Below are 12,159 nucleotides of genomic sequence, written 5' to 3'. Positions count from 1 at the left end.
TCTGTGCCAAGGCCCTATTTCTTTTGGCAGTGGTATGCCTAAGCAGGACAATAAAACACCAGAAGCACTTTTGTTTTCCAAGGAACTCATTTGTGTGCACGTGTATGTTAAGTGTGATTGAGATTTGAACTCCAGGCCGGGGTGCTATCCCTTAGCACCCTCCTCCTCCCCCTAAGGCTAGCACTGGAGCCACAGCTCCACTTCCAGCTGTTTGAGGGTTAACTGGAGATAAGAGTCACTCAGACTTTTCCTGCCCAGGCTGGCTTTGAACTACAAATCCTCAGATCTCAGCTTCCTGAATAGCTAGGATTACAGGCATGAGTCACTTGCCTGGCTTGTCTGAGGAATTTCTTAAAGCCCCATTTCTAGTCTCTAGAACATTTCACTTCATTATCTCCAACTGAAATCTCCACCCCTTCCCCCAGAGCCCGAGAGGCCCAACGGGATAGCCTTCCTTTCCTGCGGGCAGTATACTCATTCCTGCTTCTGCAGCCAGCCCCGCCCTGCTTCCATCCTATTCATATTCCAAGACAAGTACAGTCTAGATAGACTTGTGCCAAGCAAGACTGCCAGGGGAAGAAGAGAACTCAGGGTGTCAGAAAACAAATCTGGGTCTTCAAAACGTATTTTGAAGCTTACAGTGTGAATTAGCTGAGGAGCAAGAGATAGGAAAAGTGATCAGAGAAAGGGGGAGGGGGGACACTCTGAACTGAAGCACAAAAGGGAACTAGAATCAGAGCCAGAGATTGGGAGGGTTGTTTCCGGTTTCTTTAGCCCAGACAAGATTGGTGTAAATTCAGCTATGTCCCAGTTTGGCTCTGCAGTCAACCAGCTTTTTGGCAGAAAGAAAAAAAAAATCATTGAATTAATTGAATGATACTCAGATAGCTACACACTGAACCTTCAAAAAGCTGTAGTCAGCATTTCCAGTGTTTTTCATTTCTGCAAAGGAGGTAAGTTGCTCACCTAGCTCCAGTTCTGATTGGCGTATCTCCATGCAATCTCAAGACCTCTACTTCTTGATCACCTATTCTCTAAATGAGGACACTGAGTGGCTAAGCTTAGGGATTGTGCTAGGCCCCTGTCCTAGATAGGGTCCAAGCTAAGGTTAAGGGGCCATGTTCTACAATGAGGACTCAGATCATGGAACTGGACTGCTTCTAACTCTTGTAAATGCCACAGCATCCTCATGCCATAGCATCTGGGACCTAAGGATCACATCATTCATATGTTGCCAGGAGAATGCCTACCTTCAAGAGACACTAAATTATGAGTTGGAGCCAGTGGCTCATGCCTGTATACTCAGGAGGCTGAGATCTGGAGGATCTGAGGCCAACACAGACAGAAAAGTTTGTTAGATTCCATCCCCAAAATATCCAGCAAAAGGCAAGGCTGAAGGCATGGGTCAAGTGGTAGAGTACTGCCAGAAAGGCACAAAGCCCTGAGTTCAAAACTCAGTGTGTGTTTGTGTGTGTGTGTGTGTGTGAGAGAGAGAGAGAGAGAGAGAGAGAGAGAGAGAGAGAGAGAGAGATTAAATTATGTTCTTTTATCCTCCCCAGAAGTGAAGAAGTGAAACATAATCAGACCAAGAAGTCAAAGAGACACATTAACATAATTTATTAAATTCACCACACAAAGACTACATTACAGAAAACAAACTTTAAGAACTGGGACAGGGAGATCATTGGTCCCACCCCCTCATTTTACAAATGAGACATCTGTCTGCTGTCCCAAAACACTAATATAGACAAGGCCAGCATGGGAATCCAGTACACACACACACACACACACACACACACACACACACACACACACACACACACACACACACACACACACACACACACACACACACACACACACACACACACACACACACACACACACACACACACACACACACACACACACACGTAAGGCTTTAATTCTTGACATAAGCCCAAGTAGAGTCAAAGACTAAATCCCTATTTATTTTAAAATTTTCTGTTTCCTATAGTATCACACTCTGATGCTTGTCTTCTTCTTAAGGCTGCAGAAAAGTCCTAAAGAAAAGATGACAAACTGCAAGCTCATTCAGAGTTAGGATAAAGACCAACCATGGAGTAAAGGGGTTCAGAGAGCTTAGGGAAAGCACCCCTCCATCCAGAAGAGTCTTGATCATTGTTCCCTCTGCATGCATTCAGTCCCCAATGCCACAGGGGAAGATGCTTGCCTTCCTGAGGCACAGATCCACTATGGAGGAGGAAGGGAGAGCAGGTAGGGGAAGGAAAGGCAGAGGAAGATTCATCACCACAGTATTCTGAAATAACACCACCAATGAGAACACGTTCTCAGTTTCATATAAGCCCAAATATCTCAAGAGAAGGCTATAGAACTTTGGTATTAAATCAATTATGAGATGTAAGCAAAACCACCAATAACTTAGCAAAATAAATAGGATGAGAGCTTTTCTGGGAGAGATGCAACTCTGTGAAAAGAGTTTTTAGGCTCTGCATCAGGAAGACTGAGATGTGTCTTTTGGTGTGTACTATAATAGGGGAAAACCCTAAGAGATTTTAGAGTTTTCACAGCAGAGAGAAATCACACATATCTGTCCATGGCCTAGAAAATCTTCCTGCTCAAAACTCCTCCCTGAGTGTACATTTCCTTGTCTGCAGAAAGACAAGGCTGTCCACTCTAAGTTTAGGCTCCCTGACTGACTGGGCCTGGACAGGTTGCCCTCCTCTGTCAGTAGGAGGCCTAGGTCAGCATGGGCTGAGGGTGGAGTAAGCAGATAAACAGTTTGTTGCTAAGAACTAAGCTGTGTTAACAGAAGGAACTTCATCCCTCTAGGATACACTCCAATCACTCTGGACTTTTGTGCTTCCCCAATCACTCTGGACTTTTTTGCTTCCAGCTTTTTGGGCTGAGACCAATCTTGTCATCTTGCCTGAACCTGGACTCCAAAGTCCAACAGAGGGGAGGCTCTGCTACAGGGGAAAAAATAGGGAATAGGACACTGCGTGGTCCCTTCTGTCAGGATAGCATCGTTCAAAGGGCTGTGGTGACCAGAGGAGGCACTCACAAGCCATCTGCCCAGCAATCAGGACAGGAAGGAACTTAGGACTAGTGGCACATGTGAGCCTCAAGGCCTGGGTGCAGCCAGGAAATAATCAGGAACTCAGAGTCCGTGTTAAAAGCCTGCAGGGGTGGTGGACTTCTCCCAGGCGAGAGGCAGCTTCAATGGTCACGTCCATCTCCTTACAGCTCAGGTTTCCACCACTCGGATAAGAGGCATGGGCTTAGAGCTGGGCGGCTTCGATATCCTAACACTGGAAAGAAAGTTAGAAACACTGAGTGTTCTGTTACTGCCCACCATTCACAAAGCCTCTCCTACCATTTTTTTTTGTTTGGGGGGCAGTGGGGAGGTCAGTCATGGGGCTTGAACTCATGGCCTGGGCTCTTGTCTCTGAGCTTTTTTGCTCAAGGCCTGCACTCTACCACTTTGAGCCACAGCACCACTTCCGGTTTGGGGGAGATAAGAGTCTCATGGATTTTCCTGCCCAGGATGGCTCTGAACTGTGATCCCCAGAATTCAGCCTTCTGAGTAGGTAGAATTACAGGCGTGAGCCACCGGCATCTAGCCTCTCCTCCACATTTGCCTCTGGAATCCTACACGTTTTGGTTGGCTGATCACCCAAGCTATAAGTGCTTAGACACAGTAATTTTCAGAAACATCAAAAAGATTTGGAGCATAATACATTTATCTGGTGGCAGGGATGATACAGGGAAAGGCAGTTAAACAAATAAAGTGGGGATAGATGTGATAGTTGATTTTTTTTTTCTTTTTCAAGATTTGGGGCCCAAAGAAGAGGTTCTTTGGAAGCCAAAGAACCTCTCAAGAATATGCAAATATTATACATACACAGATGCAATATGAAAAAAAAGACAAATACTTTTTGTTTACACTTTTAGCACATACCTGTGGACACCATTCATAGTCCTCTTTGGTTCATAGTATGAGGCCCCGCACTAAATAACTTAGAATATGGTTCTAGTGTAGAATTGCCTCGATCAGAGGCTAAGAGGAAAACTGATTTTTTTTTCTTCTTTTTTTTCTTTCCAGGGCTGAGGACCGAACCCAGGGCCTTGCGCGTGCCGGGCGGGCGCCCTTCCGCTGGGGCTAAACCCCCAGCCCCGGAAACTTGATTTTAAAGAGCTTGTCCTTGCCTTGGCACTGAATGCTTTGCATGGATCTTTTCTTCTTCCCTTCCTTTCCTGCCCAGGCCCATTCTGTACATATATACTCACCTGCCCAGGTTCTCTGTTTTGGCATGGGTCTGGGTGCTAAAGTTGCTATGACTGATCTGTTTCTCTATGAGGTGTTCCATGCGATCGTGCATCTCTAAATTCTGTAACAGAAGGTGGAGGTTACGATGGGCCTTTCTATGGTTTTTCATGGGTTACATTTAGGGAGCTCCTCTGGTCTCTCCTCTGTATTTGTATTGTTATCATTCCTACTTCTACATGCTACCACTGGGAGTCCCCTCCTTTCACCTTCATCATTACAGAATGCTCTCTTCTCTGATACTTGCTCAATAATCCTGTAATGCTGACCATTTCCTGTATCTGCTCATTATATATTCCCTGTAAATAGTTCCTGTCATAAGTTGACATATTCACTTGCCTTTCCAATAAGCTATCTTATTTTAGTGAAGTATTATCAGCATTTTTTTGTGTGTGTGTTTGTGTGTGGGGGGTTCTGGGGTTCAAGTTGGGGCCTGGGCATTGTCCCTGAGCTTCTTTTGCTCAAGGCTAGTACTCTATTACTTGAGCCACAGCACCACTTCTGGCTTTTTCTATTTATGTGTTACTGATGAATTGAACTCAGGGCTTCATGCATGTTAGGCAAGCACTCTACCACTAAGCCACCTTCCCAGCCCTATTAGCAGCTTTCTTTTCTTTTCTTTCGGTTGTGGGGCTTAAACTCTGGGCCTTAAACTCTGGTGCTGACTCTGAGCTCTTCAGCTCAAGGCAAGTACTCTACCACTTGAGCCACAGCGCCACTTCTAGTTTTCTGGTGGTTAATTGGAGGTAAGAGTCTCATGGACTTTCCTGTCTGGGCTGGCTTTGAAACATGATCCTCAGATCGCAGCCTCCTGAGTAGCTAGGATTGCAGGCATGAGCCACCAGTGCCTGGCTATTAGCAGCTTTAAAAAAAAAAAGTATATTCCATTTCTAACTCTTGCTTTCAAAGTCTAAAAGTAAACTTTTATTTTTTATTTTATTTTTGTTGGTTGTGGGACTTGAACTCAGGGCCTGGGCACTATCCCTCAGGTCTTCAGCTCAGGGCAAGCGCTCTACCACTTGAGCCACAGCGCTACTTCCTAAAAGTAAACTTTTATAGCTGGGCACATGCAGCACACCTCTCACATGGTGACAAGAAGATGCTCACCTTTTTTTTTTTCTGTCAGTCATGGGGCCTGAACTCAGCCTGGGCACTGTCCCTCAGCTCTTCAGCTCAAGGCTACCACTCTACCACTTGAGCCATAGCACCATTTCCAGCTTTTTCTGCTTATGTGATGCTAAGGAATAGAATCCAGGGCCTCATGCCTGCAAAGGATGTCCACCTTTAAGAGACACTAAATTTCCAGGAGCTGGTAGCTCACGCCTGTAATCCTAGCTACTCAGGAGGCTGAGACCTGAGGATCACGGTTCAAAGCCAGCCCGGGCCACAAAGTCATTGAGACTCTTATCTCCAATTAACCACCAGAAAACCAGAAGTGGCACTGTGGCTCAAGTGGTAGACTGCACTTGCCTTGAGCTGAAGAACTGAGGTCCAGGGTTCAAGCCCCACAACTGACCCCCCCCCCAAAAAAGAGAGAGACACTAAATTATAGCCACTGCTCGTGGTTCATGCCTGTAATCCTAGTTATTCAGAAGGCTGTGATCTGGAGGGCTATGGTTTAAGGCCAGCCCAGACAGAAAAGTCTGTTATACTTGATCTCTAAAATAACCAGCAAGGGCTGGAGATGTGGCACTAATAGTAAAGCAACAGCCAAACAAGCAAGCCAACCAAATGTAAGGCATGAGCTCAAATCCCAGTCCCTCTCTCTCTTTCTCCCTCTCTCTCTCTCTCTCTCTCTCACACACACACACACACACACACACACTCACACACTCACACACTCACACAGATAAAGAATCCTGGGGGCTGGGAATGTGGCTCAGTGTAGAGTACCTGCCTAGCATGAAGCCCTGGGTTTGATTCCTCAGTTCCACATAAACAGAAAATGCTGGAAGTGGTCCTGTGGTTCAAGTGGTAGAGGGCTAGCCTTGAGCACAGAGAGGCTAAGGGACAGAGCCCAGGCCCCGAGTTCAAGCCTTAGGACCAGCAAAAAAAACAAAGTATCCTGGTTTTCAGTTGTCTTCCCTTCTACAGGGATCTTTACACAGTGGCTGGCAAAGTTATCTTCAGGTAGTCAACACACTCCAGGAGAAGCTCTTTAGCAAACCAGAAATTAGACTAGGAGGACAACTCAGTAGCTAATTGAGCCCAACACTGTAGCTATGGAAAGGACTCCAATTACAGAATGCCTCCTCTTCCTTCAAAGCCAGGCTCCTCTGCTCACTCACTGCAAAGGCCACATGGTCAGAATTTGCTTTGGCAAGAGGCTTACATCATATTGCTATGTTTCTTGAGAGCAGGCCTTAATCACTATAAACAACTTCCTGAAGGTTCTCAGAAAATGTTTGCTCAACTAAACTGACCACAGAGCAATCATCCCAGATACTCTCTTCTGAACATCAGTTGGATGGGAACAAGACCCCTCCATACTTCACCCTCCTTGGCCAGGTTTCTCAAGAGTGCTGTTTCCTACTGGGGCTGCCCAGGATACAAACCTCTGCCTCCAGGTAGGCAACTTTTTCCTTGAGTTCCTGGATGATGGCATCCTTTGACTGGATCACAGCTTTTGAATTCTGGAGCTGCAAAGATGTAGGAGATTAATTAGGGTTCATTTTCCAGTGATTTGCTACATACTCACCAAACTTCACCCCAGCTGCTGGACAAGCCAGCAAAGGTGAAAAGCAAAGCTCTGCAACTATCACGTGACTTCATTACCTTCCTTCCTTCCTTTCTTTCTTTCTTTTTGTTAGTTGTGGGGCTTGAACTCTGGGCCTGGGCGGTGTCCCTGCACTCTTCAGCTCAAGGTGAGCACTCTACCACTTGAGCCACAGCACCACTTCCCATTTTCTAGTGGTTTATTGGAAATAAGAGTCTCACCGATGTTCCTGCCCGGGGTTGGCTTTGAACCAGGATCCTTAGATCTTAGCCTCCTGAGTAGCTAGGATTACAGGCGTGAGCCACTGGTGCCCGGCAATGTTAAATTCTTAATTATACTGGAGGTGGGAGAAGAGGTGGAGTGAGAGGAGAATAACACCCTCATTCTCCAAAATACAAAATGGATGATTCAAACTCATTGCAATTTGGCTATAGAAAACAAGTCATTCATTCAGTAAATATTTCTGGAGTGCTTACCATATTATAGTCCTTGTTCTAGACAATGGAAATGGCAGTAAATGAAGCAGATACAAATGGAACTGACATGAAGGAAATGTGCCCTCCCAGTTTGGGGTTCTAAGTTCGCAAAACAATTTTGCAACTCAGCATATATCCTGAATGTTGTACTCTAATAAAGCTCAAGCAAGATAACTCAGAAGATCTACTATGAGGCCCAAAAACATAGAACATGGGGCTTGAACTCAGGGTTTGGGTGCTATCCCTGAGCTTTTTCTGCCCAAGGCTAATGCACTACCACTTTAAGCCACAGGTTTTCTTTTCCTTTAAGCCACTTCAGGTTTGCTAGTGGTTAACTGGAGGTAAGAGTCACATGGACTTTCCTGCCTGGGCTGGCTAGGAACTGTGATCCTTAGATCTCAGCCTCCTAAGTAGCTAGGATTACAGGTGTGAGCCAAGAGGGGGGGGAACAGGGTTCGGGGGAGCTTCATTATTAATTTTATCAGCACTTTCTTCAGAGTATAAGGGAGAATTAATTCTTCATTTCCAATCAGAAAGCAAAGGCCAAATGACCCCCAAACTCCTAGTAACTCAAACCCTAATAATGGGTTGCTATAAATGCCTTATGAGAACACACAAGCATAAGCCAAACTGCCTAGGAGAATATATAAACGAAGACACAGCCTTAGGTTAATAACCCAGGGCAGGTTAAGATCTGACCCTGTTTACCTGCTCTATCATTTGCCGGACTTTGCGCTGTTGGCTCTTGAGCATGTCATCCAAGTGATGAATCTTCTCCCGCAAGCCAGCCACTTCTTTTTCCAGGGTAGCAGCCCTGGGAATAAAGACCACAAAGCTGAAGAGCAAGGGAAAAAGATGTCCTCTCTATTCATTAATAGAAAGAGCCTTTTGCTTAGAAAGTTCCTACCCAAGGTGATTCCCCTGGCCTGCTTCTCCCACACTGTGCCCTGAGGAACTGATAGTGGGATACATTTTTAGCTCTCACACCTCGGAAGTACCTTGGAAGTATCTTCAGACATCATTAAGTCCAGATGAAGAAGTATGGCTCAGGAAGGTTAGAAGGGATTAAGTCATTCTGGACATCTCTAGAGGCTAAAATTAGAACCAACAGGCTCCAGGAAAACAATTTTTATATTAACACAAGAAAAGCTCTCCATACTAAAGCTGTCAGGAAGTTAACTGCCTCCTGATGATTCAAGTAGGAAGTGGTATTACTATATCACTCACTATCAAGCTTGTAGGCAGGGATTTTCTAGCAGTGGAGAGATAAGATTTGAAGATCCTTAAAGCTGCTGCTGCTCCACACAACTGTTTCTAAGGCTCCTGATCCTAACCTTTGCTGCTTCCTTCATATTCTTTTTTTTTTTTTTTGGCCAGTCCTGGGGTTTAAACTCATGGCCTGGGCAGTGTCTCAGAGCTTTTTTGCTCAAGGCTAGCAGTCTACCACTTGAACCACAGCACTACTTCTGGCTTTTTCTAAGTAGTTTATTGGCGATGAGTTTTCTGCCTGGCTGGCTTCATACCAAGATCCTCAGATATTAGTCTCCTGATATCTGAGGATTTATAGGTGTGAGCCACCAATGCCATGATTGCTTCTTTTACATTCTAAGCACATTGAGCTATGAAGTGCAATAAGAAATATATTCTTAGCCGGCACTGCTGGTGGTTCACATTTTTTTTTTTTTTTTTTGGTCAGTCGTGGGGGCTGAACTCTGGGCCTGGGCACTGTCCCTCAGCTCTTTAGCTCAAGGCTAGCACCCTACCACTTGAGCCACAGCACTACTTCCAGCTTTTTCTGCTTATGTGGTGCTGAGGAATCGAACCCAAGGCCTTATGCATGTGAGGCAAGCACTCTACCACTGAGCTACCTTCCCAGCTCTGGTGGCTCACACTTGTGATCCTCGCTACTCAGAAGGCTGAGATCTGAGGATTAAGTCAAAGCCAGCCTGGGCAGGAAAGTCTCTTATCTCCAATAAACTATGTGGAAAGAGCCAGAAGTGGCACAAGAGCTTAGGCCCTGAGTTCAAGCCCCAGGACCTGCAAAAAAAAAAAAAAAAAAAAAAAAAAAGGTCTCTGACCAGTTTTTGACATGGAGTTCCTGTCTCTAGGAATGATAAAGAGTATCTTTTGGGCTGGGAAGTTGGCTCAGTGGTAGAGCACTTGCCTTGCATGTCTGAGGCCATGGGTTCGATTCCTTAGCACCACATAAGCAAAAAAAAAGAAAAAAGCCGGAAGTGGCGCAGTGGCTCAAGTGGTAGAACGCTAGCCTTGAGCTGAAGAGCTGAGGGACAGCACCCAGGCCCAGAGTTCAGGCCCCACGACTGGACCCCCCCCCCAAAAAAAAGAGTATCTTTTGTGTGCTATGGGTATAGCTAAAGTGGTAGAGGGCTTGCCTAGCAAGTGTGAGGCCCTAGATCAATCCCCAGTATTGCTTCTATATGTTAACAAGGTAACTGGTAGCTGGGGTCTTTAAATAGCTTTGGGTTGGGAGCTACTCATCAGAAAATTCAAAGTATGATGTAAGGATTGGAGGCTTCAGTCATGCTCCTACCTCTGGGGAGGAGTGAGGTGGTAGGGTGTTAAAGATTTAGTTCATTACCAATGGCAAACAATTTAATCAATCATGCCTACATAAGGGAACATCTAATAAAAAAAAAAAAAAACTTACAAAGGGATTCAGAGAGCTTCCAGGTTGGTGAGTGCATCCATGTGCCAAAGCAGCAGCAACCTGGACTTCCAATGGACAGTACCCCTCTGAACTTCTCCCTACATACTGCTGCATTTCTCAGTTCACTTGAACCCTTTATAATATCTTTGATAATATGCCAGTAATATTAAGTGTTTCCTGAGTTTTAAAAGTCATAAAGCTGGGCGCTGGTGGCTCACGCCTGTAATCCTAGCTACTCAGGAGGCTGAGACCTGAGGATCACAATTCAAATCCAGCCTGGGCAGGAAAGGCCATGAGAAACTTATCTCCAGTAAACCACTAGAAAACAGGAAATGGCTCTGTGGCTCAAGTGGTAGAGTGCTCACCTTGAGCTGAAGAGCTGAGGGACTGCCTAAGCTGAGTTCAAACCCCACAACCACCACCACCACCACCAAAATCATTATAACAAGTTACCAAACCTAAGGAGGCAGCACAGAGAACTCATTTATACCAGATGGTAGAAGAGTGTATTCCCTACAACTTACTATTTGTGACTGACAACTAAAGCAAGGGCCATCTTACGGGACCTGAACCCTTAACCTATGGGGTCTACACTAACTCTGTAGTGTCTGAACAGAATTAAATTCTAGGACATCCATTAGGTGTCAGCAGAGAACTGCTTGCTGTGGGAAACCTACACATTTGGCTTTGGAGTGTTTTGAGTAGCAGAGCAGGACACTTGAGAGAGCGTTCAGGGTCTTGGACCCATGGTATAAGGCTACTTCTGCAGTTCTGCTTTAGGAAGCTGACAAGTGCAAGCTGCCAGAGGGTAGGCAGTTCGCAAAGTGGAGAGAACGATGCAATCGGAGCAACCCACATCCTTCCTTAATGTGAACATTCTATGTCTTCACCCATAGCCATCCAATGCCCTATTTCTTAGTCTCCTCGTATCTATAAAGTCAGTAGATGGGGGGCTGGGAAAGTGGCTCAGTGGTAGAGTGCTTGCCTTGCATGAATGAGGCCCTGGGTTTGATTCCTCAACACCACATAAGCAGAAAAAGCTGGAAGTGGTGCTGTGGCTCAAAGTGGTAGAGCACTAGCCTTGAGCTGAAGAGCTGAGGGACAGTGCCCAGGCCCAGAGCTAGGCCCCATGACCAGCAAAAAACAAATAGACAAACAAAAAAAAAAGTCAGTAGGTGGGCTGGGAAGATGGCTCAGTGGTAGAGTGCTTGCTTTGCATGCATGAGGCCCTGAGTTCGATTCCTCAGTACCACATAAGCAGAAAAAACCACGAGTGGTGCTGTGGCTCAAGTGCCTTGAGCTGAAGAGCTGAGGGACAGCACCCAGGCCCAGAGTTCAGGCCCCAGGACCGACAAAAAAAAAAAAAAGTCAGTAGATGGCTATCAATTGCCATTCCCAAGACTTGGTTTGGGATTGTCTAATCCTTTTTGTCTTTTGCTCCTCCCTTCTTTTGGTTTGCCCCTCAGAACCTCCAATACTGAAGTACTTTAAAAAAAATCCCATCCCACCTGTACGCTGGTGGCTCATGCTATAATCCTAACTACTCAAGAGGCTGAGATTTGAGAACTGAGGTTCAAAGCCAGCCTAGGCAGGAAAATCCATGAGCCTCTTATCTCCAAGTAGTTACCCAGAAAGCCAGAAGTGGAATTGGACTCAGGTGGTAGAGCACTAGCCTTGAAAAAAGAACCCAGGGATAGCGTTGAGGCTCCGAGTTCACACCCTAGTACAGGCACCAAAAAAAAAAAAAAAAAAAAAGCCATCTCTAATATATCCAAGGGACAGTTTCAAGACCCCCCATGAAATATGCCAGTTGCTTACAGAAAATGATGTTTTTGCATATAACCTATGCAGATCCTTCCATATAGTTTCTATCTGCTCTGGATTACTTATGTAAATTATATGTAAATAGCATGCAAATTATATAGTTGTTATACTACTTTGTTTAGGGAATGATGATGAGTATTTATATGCT

At 45.4% G+C, this 12,159-nt stretch overlaps 1 protein-coding gene across 2 annotated transcripts in view; it reads right to left on the bottom strand.

Annotated features, from left to right (window-relative positions):
• Positions 1-1,601: 1,601 nt before the first annotated feature.
• Positions 1,602-12,159, bottom strand: part of LOC138821468 (tuftelin) — a 50,472-nt gene continuing 39,914 nt past the window's right edge. For both annotated transcript variants that reach the window (XM_070013714.1, XM_070013715.1), the window contains 4 exons: positions 8,228-8,333; positions 6,883-6,966; positions 4,291-4,391; positions 1,602-3,311 (listed from right to left, as the gene is read on the bottom strand). In XM_070013714.1, the coding sequence (XP_069869815.1) occupies positions 3,248-3,311; positions 4,291-4,391; positions 6,883-6,966; positions 8,228-8,333 (355 nt within the window). In that variant the 3' untranslated portion in view covers positions 1,602-3,247. The remainder of the gene's footprint in view (positions 3,312-4,290; positions 4,392-6,882; positions 6,967-8,227; positions 8,334-12,159) is intronic.

Source organism: Dipodomys merriami, unplaced genomic scaffold, assembly GCF_024711535.1.
Source record: "Dipodomys merriami isolate MVZ:Mamm:240054 unplaced genomic scaffold, mDipMer1.0.p SCAF_92, whole genome shotgun sequence".
Lineage (NCBI taxonomy): Eukaryota > Metazoa > Chordata > Mammalia > Rodentia > Heteromyidae > Dipodomys > Dipodomys merriami.
This window is presented reverse-complemented; position numbering and strand designations above follow the sequence as displayed.